This window comes from Orcinus orca, chromosome 7 (assembly GCF_937001465.1).
Source record: "Orcinus orca chromosome 7, mOrcOrc1.1, whole genome shotgun sequence".
In the NCBI taxonomy this organism is placed as follows: Eukaryota; Metazoa; Chordata; class Mammalia; order Artiodactyla; family Delphinidae; genus Orcinus; species Orcinus orca.
Genome location: NC_064565.1, coordinates 56,677,677 through 56,691,045, shown reverse-complemented (window position 1 = coordinate 56,691,045; position 13,369 = coordinate 56,677,677). Strand labels below are relative to the sequence as shown.

Here is a 13,369-nt window from a genome sequence, read left to right as displayed (position 1 = left end):
TCAGTCTTACAGGCGGGACCTTGCAGCCTTATGGTTTTACAGGTTTCTGTTTGTGGATTCACCTTTTGGATGACTAGACACACTTACACGGGTTGAGACCAGATCTCCTTTGTACCTTAAGCAGAGTGAGTAATGTTGGCCTGTCTGGCGCAGGAGACCTGCAGGAGAAGCCGTGCAAGTTTTTCTTTCCCCTTATAGCTTGAGAATGGATCGGAATGTGTGGCATTCTCAGTAAATGGAAACTGATGGCTTTTCCCCCAAAGACAGTTAAAGGTGTTAAATAAAGCCAGACTCAGGAGTGACCTTCTGTTTCTGTCAGTTAACTCTCCATGCATCCCTAGTTAAAACCTGAGAGGGTTTCTTTGTGGCTGTCGGTTGCCAGCCAGTCTGAGACCCATTTGACAGAGCTCATTAGAAGTGCTCCTCAGCTTAATCTTCTGTCGGACACTAATAACATCCTGGTGAAACCACAGAGATCCAATTTGGTTATTTTATTGAAGACTAAAAGATCAAAGTGTTTCGGAAGCATTTTTCCTCCTAAGTGGCTACTGCTTATAGCCCTTTCATCTCTCAGCTGTTTATCATTTTAATCTCAGCGCTTTCTTTGCTTTCTAAAGGAGAATGTAAGGGGCCTGAAAATTATCTAAAGAGTAGTAGTTAGTATTGTGGTTCTTCACCTGGCTGCACAGTGGTTTCACTCAAGGAATGGTGGAGACACTTTAAAAAATTACGAATGCCTGCGTCCCGTTCCACATAGCCTAATTTAATTGTTCTTCGTGGAGTCTGGGCTCTGGGAACTTGGAAGGCGCCCCTGATGATTCCAGTGTTTAGCCGAGGCTGGGAAGCATTCTATTGGTAGATGACTCCTTCTCCAATCTCTTTCCTCTCCCAGCTCCCACCACAATGTAGGCTTGAAAAGGCTTGAAAAGGCCTCAGGCTTGAAAAGGTGTCTCTTATCTTATATATCTGCTTATATAAGAAGGACAGTGGCCTGAGGGGCAAGGATATTGGTTATTTAAAGACGTACATGTACTTTTTTTCCTCCACCCAATGAGATCTTTAGCTTCCTTTGACAGGTAAGATAGTAAGTGAAGTATGATTTCCGTTGTTGACGTGGCTGGGAGCCGGGAGAGCAGTAAACCTTCTTACCACTTTCAACAAAGTGGTTCAGGCATAGGCGGCATTTCAGCTCAAGTAGTATGTGCTTTGAGTTTGACATATCAGTATGGTTTTATCGTTGTAAGCCTCAAGGCAAGTCTTCATAAATTTTTTTAAGTCATGCTACATTGCAGTTTTGTAAAGTAGGTAAGTCTTGGCTGCTTTCAGTGTGGGATTTTTAAAATCGTGTTAGTGAAAATGTAAAATATTTAATTTGTTCTTGAAGAAACAACACAAATTGTAAGTACAGTTGACCCTTGAACAGCATGGGTTTGAACTGCACAAATCCAGTTAGACACGAACTTTTTTCAGTAAACACCTACAACAGTACTAACAACCTGTGATTAGTTGAATTCGCAGATGCAGAGGAACCATGTTTAAGGAGGGCCAAATATAAGTTACATTTGGATTTTCGACTGCTTGGAGGGTTGGAACCCCCAACCCCTGCATTGTTCAAGGGTCAACTGTGCATGTAATTAACATCCAGTTGGTACACATTTACATGAGCCGTATAGATTTTAGTTTCTGAAGTTTAATCACATAGATTGCAGATAACTATACTTCAATTTAAAAAACTGCTGATTTCCAAAGTTGTGTTAATGTCTGCTGTACAGCAGAATGATTCAGTTATACACATATATACATTCTTTTTTAATATTCTTTTCCCTTATGGCTTATCATAGGATATTGAATATAGTTCCCTGTGCTATTAGAGTAGGACCTTGTTGTTTATCCACTCTATATATAAAAGCTTACATCTGCTAACCCTAACCTCCCACTCCATCCCTCCCCCAACCCCCTTCCCTGTTGGCAACCACCAGACAATTCTCTACGTCCGTGAGTCTGTGTCCGTTTTGTAGGTAGGTTCATTTGTGTCATATTTTAGATTCCACATATAAGTCATATCATATGGTATTTGTCTGTCTTTTTCTGACTTCACTTAGTATGATCATCTCTAGTTGCATCCATGTTGCTGCAAATGGCATTATTTCATTCTTTTTTATGGCTGAGTAGTATTCCGTTGTATATATGTACCACATCTTCTTTATCCATTCATCTGTCGATGAATATTTAGGTTGTTACCATGTCTTGGCTATTGTGAATAGTGGTGCTATGAACATAGGGGTGCATGTATCTTTTTGGATTAGAGTTTTGTCCAGATATGTGCCCAGGAGTGGGGTTGCTAGATCGTATGGTAGCTCTATTTTTAGTTTTCTGAGGATCCCCATACTGTTCTCCATAGCGTCTATACCAACTTACATTCCCACCAGCAGTGCAAGAGGGTTCCCTTTTCTCCACACCCTCTCCAGCATTTGTTATTTGTAGACTTTTTAATGATGGCCATTCTGACTGGTGTGAGGTGTTTTGATTTGCATTTCTCTAGTAATTACTGACGGTGAGCAGCAGATAGCAATTTTATAAGCATTGGTAATTAATGACTAAAGAGCCTTATTTCCCGAGGCTGCACAACTAAGGCAACATTCCCCAAAGTACAGGTAAAGCCAGGACTGAAATGATATAAAAACTAGCTGAGAGTATTAAACTTACTCCCCCTGCTGAAACTGTCAGTTCAAGAAGGTCCATGTAGCATAGCAGCTGTCTCCTGTTCAGTGTGAAACAATGGTTCTGCGAAGTGTGGTCCCCAGATGGACAGTGTCAGCTTCACCTGGAAACTTGATAAAAATGTGAATTCTGGGGCCCCATCCCAGGCCTAAGGAATCAGAATGTTGGGGGAATGGGGCACAGGAATCCATGTGTTAACACGCTCTCCACGTGATTCTGATGCTGAAGTTTGGGAACCCCCGTTCTAAAGGAAAGGGAGGTTCACACTTTGTGGCGCACTAGGGTAGAACAGAGGTTCTCAAACTGCTGAACCTTTGAATCACCTGAGGAGGTCAGAAACTCTCCAGGTGGTGAGGAATCCTTATGATCGATGCTGGACAACCGCATCTTCAACTCCTCTGCAGGATGTGGGCCACACCTGCTGGTGTGTCAGGAGGGATGGGGAAGTGGGGGCTTTCAGGAATCAGTACAGACCCTTGAGTGAGAGCTGTGGTGTTACACTATCATGCTACAGTCCTGATAACGGATACATTTTCCTTTGAAGCGGAGTTCTCAAAGTGAGGGTACTGAACTTCTGGGATTCCTTGAAACCATTTTAAGGGACCCTGAGTGTCAAAACTTTTCATAACAATACGAAGGTGTTACTTGGCCTTTTCCATTGTGTTGACATTTGGTGTAAAAGCCATTGTGGTTAAAGCTACTGATGTTGGCACACATCAAGGCAGGAACATCAAACGTAGTAGTAGGCATCATCTTCAAAGCACTCATTCCATCACTCAGCAAGTAAATAAAATTTTAAGAAACAAGTGGAACTGGCTCAAGTCCCCACTTGAGAACACATCTTTTCTTCAGTACTGAAGTATGATGGTTGTCTCCAGGAAAAGCACTGGTGAGTTGTTTGAGTTGAGAGCCGAACTAGCCATATTTTTTTTTCATGGAATATCACTTTTACTTGGAAGAACAACTGACAAACATTGGCTATTCAGACTAGGGATCTGGCAGACTTGTTTTTCGAAATGAACCAAGCACTTTAAGGAAAACAACTGACAATATTTGTTGTCGATAAGAAACTTCAGACTTCAAGCAAAAACAGGATTTTAGAAAACTTGTATCTGCCATGGTAAGCTTGAGAGAAACACCCCCTGCCCGACCCCCAGTACTTAAAGGCATTTCTGATGAGATTGGGGATGGGTAATATTAATAAATATGATTTGTTGATATTGTTTAATGTCAACATTTGGAAGGTTTGCATAGCTCAGTGATGCTAAAACATCATACACAGGTAACAGATCCATTCAAAGGTAAAACAGACCACTGTTTAGTATAATAGAGTTATGAAAAGTTGAATGTGATGGTTTCACATTCTACATTGCAACTAAGCTTTAAGAAAATACCACTTGGCAGTCAGCCTCGCAGTGGTCCCCATGGCAGAGAGTGCAGTTGAGAGGAAGATCCGGCCTTCTTCCCTGGGCCCTCCAGGTCCTCCTGCCTCGGGGCCAGCAGGGGAGCTGAGGGGCCCGGGGACAGGCTCAGGGCTGTGTCCCCCGGCGTCCTCTCAACGGCCACCCACTGGCTGGGCCCGGGCGTTGAAGCAGCAGCGAACCTCCCTCCCCCATCCCACCTCCACGACGCAGTGACGGCGACTGTCTGCACGGCTCGCAGCCCATGGAGGCCTCAGCAACTGGAGTATATATGGACACTGCCATTAAGGGTAACCAAATAGTTGATGAGGAGAAGTTTCTTTTTGTAGAAGCATTCAGCTAGCAAATAAGGAAGGAATGATAGAATATCATCATTTTGCAGCCCCTGATGAATGGATCTTGACAATGCTCACCATTGGCGTTATGAAAAGACGTGCTCCTGAATAAAAAGGAACCTGAATCTGAAAAAAGAAAAAAGAAAATACCACTTGGCAAGTTTCGGCATAGTAACAAATGATATCCACAATTATCTGGAAAGGCTATTAAGATACTCTTCCCTTTTCCAACTACCTATTTTGTGAAAGACTGGATTTTCTTTATACACTTTAAGGAAAACAGAGCAGTAGAGTGAATGCAGATGCAGGTGTAAGAAGCCAGCCATCTTCTATTAAGCAAAACGTTAAAGATTTGCAAAAATGGAAAAAGTAGTGCCACTCTTCTCATATTTTTGTTTTAGGAAACTATGATTATTTTTCATGAAGATTTTATTAGCACACAGTGGGTTTATTTCTATAATGTTTAATGAATCAGTAAATGAATACTTTAGAAATAACTATTTTCTAAGATGGTCAGTACCAGATAATCTATATAAACATGTTTTATGTTTTAAAATATATTTAGTACTTTAACATTACTAAAAATATTTTTTATTGAAATAATATTTTTTATTGAAATATAGTTGATTTACAACTTTGTGTTAATTTCTGCTATACAGCAAAGTGATACATTCTTTTTTTTAATATTCTTTTTCCATTATGGTTTTATCATAGGATACTAAATATGATAGTTCCCTGTGCTATACGGTAGGACCTTGTTGTTTCTCCATTTATATCTATAATAACTTTAACCCCAGCCTCCCACTCCATCCTTCCCCCAACCCCCTTGGCAACCACAAGTCTGTTCTCCATGTCCATGGGTTTGTTTCTGTTTTGCAGATAGGTTCATTTGTGTCATATTTTAGATTCCACGTAAATGACACCATATGGTATTTGTCTTTCTCCTTCTGATTTACTTAATACGATAATCTCTAGGTCCGTCCATGTTGCTGCAAATGGCATTATGTCATTCTTTTTTTATGGCTGAGTATTTCATTGTATATATTGTACATCTTCTTTATCCATTCTGTTGATGGGCATTTAGGTTGTTTCCATGTCTTGGCTGTTTCCATGTCTTAGCTGAATAGTGCTATGAACATAGGGGTGCATGTGTCTTTTTTGGATTAGTTTCGTCTGGATATATGCCCAGGAGTGAGACTGCTGGATCATATGGTAACTCTAGTTTTCTGAGGAACATCCGTACTGGCTGCACCAACTCACATTCCCACCAACAGTGTAGGAGGGTTCCCTCTTCGCCACACCCTCTCCAGCATTTGTTATTTTTAGACTTTTTAACGATGGCCATTCTGACCGGTGTGAGGTGTTGCCTCATTGTAGTTTTGATTTGCATCTCTCTAATAATTAGCGATTGAGCATCTTTTCGTGTGCCTGTTGGCCATCTGTATGTCTTCTTTGGAGAAATGTCAGTTTAGGTCTTCTGCCCATTTTTGATTGGGTTGTTTGTTTCTCTGTTGTTGAGTTGTATGAGCTGTTTGTATAGTTTGGAAATTAAGCCCTTGTCGGTGGCATTGTTTGTTTGCAAATATTTTCTCCCATTCTGTAGATTGTCTTTTCGCTTTGTTTATGGTTTCCTTTGCTGTGCAAAAGCTTGTAAGTTTGGCTCTGTCCCATTTGTTTATAAAAATAATTTTTTTAACATCTCTAAGTGGGTACAATAAATGTAACCCACAGAGACAGAACTGTTTGGAGTTCTTGATAAAGTTTGAGAACTGCTGCGTTAAGGGTTTCTGGTCACTTTTCTCTAGATGCATGTTGCCCTCGTGAGCATTTTGCAAGCCGCAGAGAGGCAAGGACTTGGCCTTAAGAGAGAGCTAGCAAGATAGTTGGAGGAGAGGAGGGCTGAGTGCCTTGAAGCAAAGCCAAACCCCCGGCCTGTGCCTCTTTGCCAGGAAACAGAACATAGGACGGGACGTGGGCCCCCTATGCCGTGTACCCACATAATCACTGGTTTGACTGACTACACATTCTCACTTCTATTACTCTTCACTGGAAGGATTTTAATGTTTTTATTTCTAGCCATTTTAACCTCCTGCTATTCACATTTACAAATTTCTGATGTAGCTTTCAAATGCACTGATGTGCTTCACACTTGCTAGTCTGACCTTTGTCAACGGCAGCAGCAATAGCTTGACCTCATATGTTTGTCAGTTGTCTACACAGATTGTCTCTGCCCGCATCAGTGGGCTGAGTAAATGACGTTGTTAGCAATAGCGACAAGGAGAGAAGGGAAGTTTAGGAGGATAGATCAAGAAACAGAGGTAGTAGAAGGAGAAAATTGGTGGGGTGGTATGGTAAGCATTACAGTATCAGTATGCCTGCTTTGTTCAGTGATAAGGAAAGAAGCACTTCTGACCTTTCTGACCCTGGCAATGCAAACAATGGAAATTGGAAATGGTATTTTACTGAATATCTTAAGTGAAGCTAGAGACATCGTTAGACAGACACAAAGTTTGTTAATATTCCTACTCTTTAGGCTATGGATTTTATTAAGCATAACTGCTCACACTGTTATTTTAAGGATAATTATTTTAAAATATTAAGTTATATGTTCTAATTAGCTGCTTATTTTAAAGGAAAATGCTGGGGTTGGCAAAGAGCTGGTTTCTGTACGTTTTTTTGGAGCAATGCTAAGCAGCTTCACCGTGATGATTTTGGAAAGGGCTTCGTACCCTGGGAAACTAATTGTTTCAACAATAATTTAGCAGGCATTAGGCCAAGAAAAGGTTTGTGTGGCCCTTTGGTAATTAATTGCCCATTCCCAGGCATTCAAACTTCCTTCCCCCCACTCGTAGTACTTACATAATGTCCAGTTGTGATTTTTGTACTACAGAGTGAAGAGGCAACTTAGAATGGTGATCTGAGTACTCTGTGTGCGTGTGTAGGAGAGGGAGGTCAAAAAGAGGAGAATAAGCTGAATTAGGGCCAGTGAAAGCTTTGATGGGCAATGGCTTATTTGCAGTTTCTTTGGATTTTGCAATGATAAAGTATTTGGCACTCTATAACTTGGTAATAAATAATATGTCCTAGATTATTATAAATTGTTTATGGAAAAACTTGTTATGGTACCTTTCCGTGTAAAAATTACACATATTTAAACAACAGTTGTCTGTTATGAGCTGTTTCACTACTTGGTGACCACTTTTTCTTTTGGCCAGTTTGACAAAGGAAGTGATTTTGATAGATCTCTTCTGCTCACTTTCATAATATTCTTTTAAAAGTAAAGCATATTTAAAAGCATTTTACTTAGTTGTTGAGATTGTGTATGTACCTTCTGCGCAGTCCTGTGGTTCATCGGTGGTTCCAGTGGTGGTGTTTTCACGGGTAACAAATCCCTTCTGTACTGGAGGTCCAGATTTCTCAGGGTCGTTAGCGCCCAGTAGTCACTGAAGAAAGTGATTCTTAGGATGTCTCCTGGAAGAGATGGGACACCTGGCCCCATGAAGACGGTGCTTGGATCTGCCGTCACACGAACAAGTCTGTAAAAAACCAGTAGCAACCAACCAGCACTGAGCGTTTCTTTTTCCCTTTTCAGGCTTCTGGCTGTGATGGGTCGGAGATTCCCGACGAAGTGAAGCTGATTGGGTTTGCTCAGTTGAGTGTCAGCTGATGTCTGTCCCTTGATGTCGCCCTGATCTGCCATGCCTCCCCCTCGCCGTGCCCTCCCCCCAACCTTTCCCTCCCCTGCCACTTCCTCCCACCCCCTAGCAAAATCAGAGGATTGTGAAGAGGCCGGCTTCAACATAACGGGATAAAAAAAGAATTTTTTTAAACTTAACAACACTGAGTTCTGCTTTATTCTATAGCAACCCACAGTATGAGAACAAGCAAACACCACAGCTGCACGACTGTTGCTCATTTTTCCAAAAGCTATTTATATTTAATACCCTCAGCAGTCAATTCGGATCTCCCTTACGTGAAAAGAATCTGAAACACACTCAGGTGGTCCTATTTATTGGCAACGAAAGGAATTTTTTCTATCAGAAGCCTATTTCTTCTCTCATTGTTGTCCTTCCTTTCTGTTATAATACTTTATTGTACATCTGACAATACTGCCTCTTCTGTTGTATTTAGAAATTAATATAAAATTAAGATTTATTAGCCGAACTTGAATTCTAGTTTTAAAACTGACTGTGAATTTTATTTTTCATATATTTATGCATTACACACCTTAGCTAGAAGAAAGAGAAAAACGTTTTTGATTATATATGCTTCTTGCAGTTACTCTCTTGTTATTTAAACAAAAAGTTTCAGGTCTATCTTTGGAGTATTTATAACTTGTGATTTTTTGAAATGACTGAATTAGGAACTAGGATGCTTACTCTTTTTGGTTTGCCTGAAAACCAGTCCACAAGCTGATTGTCTCTTGGGAGAGGGAGGTGCCTTGCAAAAACAAAAAACAAAAAACCTTTCACATGAAGAACGTGCCTGAGGCTGCTTTACTCTGGAATAGTCTCAGATCTAAAATTTCCTCTACATAAAGTGGCATATGTAAGTTTTGCTTCACTGGGACGTTTAGGATATAAAACGTTGCCATTCTATTCTATTAGATTGCTAATTATGTACCCACCTCTGATTTGACGTCTCCTGAAGTGATAGGATCTGTCGTTCCAAAGGTGATAAACTTGAACATATACCAGAATCCGTGTTTTACTTGAAATTCTGCAGAATACCCAGATGGAGTGAAAAAATAATAGAAAGGGTTTTGTGCAATGACCAAAAGGTAAAACGCTGTTAAGTTTCAAGAATAAATACTTTCAACCCAAATAGCCCTCTGCTTGACTGTACATTATGGAATAGTAAACCTTAGGATTTTCAAAATTGGAGTCTAAACTTTCAGGGAGGTGGCTCCCAGATGGTAGCATTTGCTCTTTCCTAGCTAACCCTAGATACGGCAGCTCTTTAATGTACTTTAAAAAGCAAATATATATTACTAAGGACAAAAAAGTTATTTATAATTGCCTTGTCATAATTGTTAAGGTGTTCTAGAGCCATTTGCATACAATTTAATGTAATTTCATTCCATTCTATTGTTTACACAACAATTACTCAAAGATGACTGCAAAGGTAAAAGGAAAATAAAAGTGTATTATTGCACAAAGAGGTAGTGTCACATTGTTTCATTCCTCCTCTAGGCAGTGTCTGCACTGCTGCAGTGATATTTAGTGCTTCCATAAAATGCCTAGTGAGAATTAACTGGTGAAAAGTGCCCCGGAGGAAGACTAAGGCATCCATCAGGCATCCGTCCAGTCACAGAAAATCAGGTATGACAATTGCTTGATAAAAGAATGAAAGACAAACATTCACGCTCCATGTAGACAGTCTGTCTTTAAGTCAAAAACCACAGGGCTGCAGGGGACAAGTGAGAAGAATTCCTTCCAACTGCTAAGGCAGGAGTGGTTATAGGACTTGTCCAGGGCCTTTCAGAGCTTCCTGCAGAGCTGGCCTCCTAGGGCCCTGGCTTCCTGACATCCACTGCACAACTTGTGGCCAAAAACAGTGTAAGAAAAGACCCTCATATTCTTCTCAGAATAAAATGTACATGAGGAACTGTAGATCTCTCTTTTGCAATATAGTAAAGAATAATGCTATATTTTCTTTACGCCCATATTCCCATATCTTTCCTAATGGTATCTGAGGGAGCTTACATATATTTATATACCAAGATACAGACTTTCAAATACATAAACAAATTATTAGGATGAAGGGTCAGTAAGATTTGGCTAACAAGATGAATGCAAGTATGAAGTTCATGATGAGGTCCTACACCATTGCTAGAGCAGCACACAGATTGGGATTAGAGCTTCCAACACAGCAACAGTGAAGAGGAACACTTCTTTTTTCTCTCAAGGAGAAACACGATTTTTCCTAGTTCTAAAGCCTGAGATGAAATTCTTCTTGGAAGTTCGAGTTATGTATTCAGAAACTTAAAAACTCTCAAAGCATTGATACATATATCGCAAGTTTTGAACACTTACTTACCCTTTCTAGTACTTTCTGCGGGGGCCCAGATGTGTAGGGTATATGATAGGAAGTGCTGGTCAGCCAGGAGCTGAGAGTGTGATCCAAGCAGTTGCTCTTACTTGTGGTCTAGAAAGATAAAACACATTTAAAACTGAGTGGAATGAGTGGGCTACGTTTCCTTTAGGCAATGCTCTGTGACTGTTCTCCTAATCAATCAGGCTTTTTTTTTTTTTTTTTTTTTAAACATCTTTATTGGAGCATAATTGCTTTACAATGGTATGTTAGTTTCAGCTTCACAACAAAATGAATCAGTTATATATATACATATGTTCCCATATCTCTTCCTGCTTTTGATTAAACCTGGCACATTGTGATTGTGCTCACTGGCAAAGACCTAAACTTCGCTAACACAGATATTTGGACAGCTTCACATGCTGTGACAAACAGGAGGGTTTACATTTCTTCGTAAAATCAAGGCACTCACGTCTCATACCTAAATATATACAAAAACTGTCCCACATCCCATGTGTCTCTACTGTGGTCAACTTGCAAAGATCTAAAATAGAAGGAAGTTATCATTATCTTTTTTTTTTTTTTTTTTTTTTTGCGGTACGCGGGCCTCTCACTGTTGTGGCCTCTCCCGTTGCGGAGCACAGGCTCTGGACGCACAGGCTCAGCGGCCATGGCTCACGGGCCCAGCCGCTCCGGGCCATGTGGGATCTTCCCGGACCGGGGCACGAACCCGTGTCCCCTACATCAGCAGGCGGACTCTCAACCACTGCGCCACCAGGGAAGCCCCAATATATTGTTCTTGTATGAACAAAATGGTTTTCTGTATATAAGACAACTTTTAGAGACACCTACAAATCGTGTGTGATGAAAACTTAATTTCTTTTTCCAAATAATTATCTGTGTAAAGTTATAAATTTCCCTATGTGTTGTTACATACATGCTGGTAAATATAGTATATCTTCTTGCCTCTTCTTCATGTGGGAGTAGGGTGAAGTAGCAGTCTTTAGGGGAAGAGCCAAGAATGCTCTCAAAAAACAAATCTAGTCCCATATAGGATCCTAGCGTGGGAAATTTTTATATCAGGATTTTCACTCATCTCAACAGTGCACCTGTGGTCTATTTTGTGTTGAGCAATATACCTTCCTGGTGAACACTCCAAGTTAAATTGGTAAGCAGAATCTACAGTTAAGTAATTAAATTAAAGAGATGGTGAACATGAGCTAATTAACATTGGAGGACTTCTGCCCAAAGTTAGGATTTGCATTTGATAGTAAATAATCTTAGGTCTTCTTTTGCCTTAGAGGTGTATTTGATAAGAGAAGCTGTCACTTAGTGAGGCCCATTAAGTTTGTGACAGTACAATCATATGATCAGTTTAAAATATTTATCCATTCATATAGCAGAGAGCATGCTTCTAGCTCATCCAAAAGTGGCTTTAGCCAATTACGATACAATGAAAGGAACTCAAATATATCCCCATTTTTCTGCTGCACACATTTATTGTCTAATTTGTTAGGAAATCCTAGCCCACTTCATACTCTCACCAGGACATTAAGGGGCAGGTTGGGTTTAAGTATAAGTGGTGTGCCAGGGTGGGTACTAGAAACTACCCTCAGGGCCAGAATGTCCCAACCTAGAACTATGTAATGCTTTCTAGGGTTCTAAGTTTCAAGAGGTCTATTACTAGGCCAAATAGGCATAAACAACTGGTTTTCAAGTGACAGTTTCCATTGTATATTGGCATGAACTAAAATTTCAAGTAATGAGCTTTGATCATACAAGAGTGTTTCCTTTAAGCTGATGCAATACTTCCTAGAATTAGCTGCTTAGGATGTGCACTACGAAGAATGAGTAAAATGTCTAATGCATATAAAGAGTGGAGACTGTAAAGGCATATTTTTAAAATATGATTAAGTGACTGACTCCCTCAGGGACCCTAGACACAATATCAACACCCAAAAACACCACATGAAAGGAGCTGGCACTCCACTGGAATAGACACGCCATAAAAAACAGTCAAAAGTACCTGTTTCCAGAAGGTCCCAGTGGTTGCCTCGGTGCTATTTTGCCACAGAGAAAAAGCGTGGTCCAATAACAGTGATGTTTCTTTACCTGTCTTCTTATACCTTGCTCAGCAAACCTAGTCATGGCTGGTTTGGGGACCTAAAAAAAAGGAGAAAAATTTGCACTGTTAGCATACCAGCTACTGTGGATCTATGTCAAACCAATGGATGCTAAGAAAGGTACATAAAACTTCCCCACATGAATTGCAGCATACAAAATGAGCATCATTGGCTGAAGAGGTTTGCTGAACCTGTATAATGCAGCTTATAACTCAAAGGGCAAGGAACATTATTTAAAATTACCATCTTATGCTATTATTTGAATTTGCTACAGAATGAAGACAGGTATTATTGTTTAGGTAAAATGTTCAGTAAACTAATGAGTCTATAATCTGGAAGAAGTAGGATAGTGCCCTTTAAAAAATGGTATAGAGGGCTTCCTTGGTGGTGCAGTGGTTAAGAATCAGCCTGCCAATGCAGGGGACATGGGTTCAATCCCTGGTCCAGGAAGATCCCACATGCCACGGAGCAACTAAGCCCATGCACCACAACTACTGAGCCTGCGCTCTAGAGCCCGTGAGCCACAACCACTGAGCCTGCATGCCACAACTACTGAAGCCTGTGCGCCTAGAGCCTGTGCTCCGCAACGAGAAGCCACCGCAATGAGAAGCCCGTCGCCGCAACTAGAGAAAGCCCGTAAGCAGCAGTGAAGACCCAACGCAGCCAAAAATAAAAAACTAATTTTTTTTTAAAATGGTATAAACAACACTCCAGTCCAACCTCCACCCAGATGGAC

The 13,369-nt window shown here is 40.5% G+C and overlaps 1 protein-coding gene and 1 pseudogene across 4 annotated transcripts in view; both read left to right on the top strand.

Moving 5' to 3' along the window:
- The window catches only part of STK39 (serine/threonine kinase 39), a 468,977-nt gene extending 460,330 nt beyond the window's left edge, over positions 1-8,647 (top strand). For all 4 annotated transcript variants that reach the window (XM_033423490.2, XM_033423491.2, XM_033423488.2 and 1 more), the window contains one exon: positions 8,070-8,647. In XM_033423490.2, the coding sequence (XP_033279381.1) occupies positions 8,070-8,144 (75 nt within the window). In that variant the 3' untranslated portion in view covers positions 8,145-8,647. The remainder of the gene's footprint in view (positions 1-8,069) is intronic.
- A 2,203-nt stretch (positions 8,648-10,850) lies between these two features.
- LOC125964994 (lathosterol oxidase-like) overlaps positions 10,851-13,369 on the top strand; it is a 28,427-nt pseudogene continuing 25,908 nt past the window's right edge.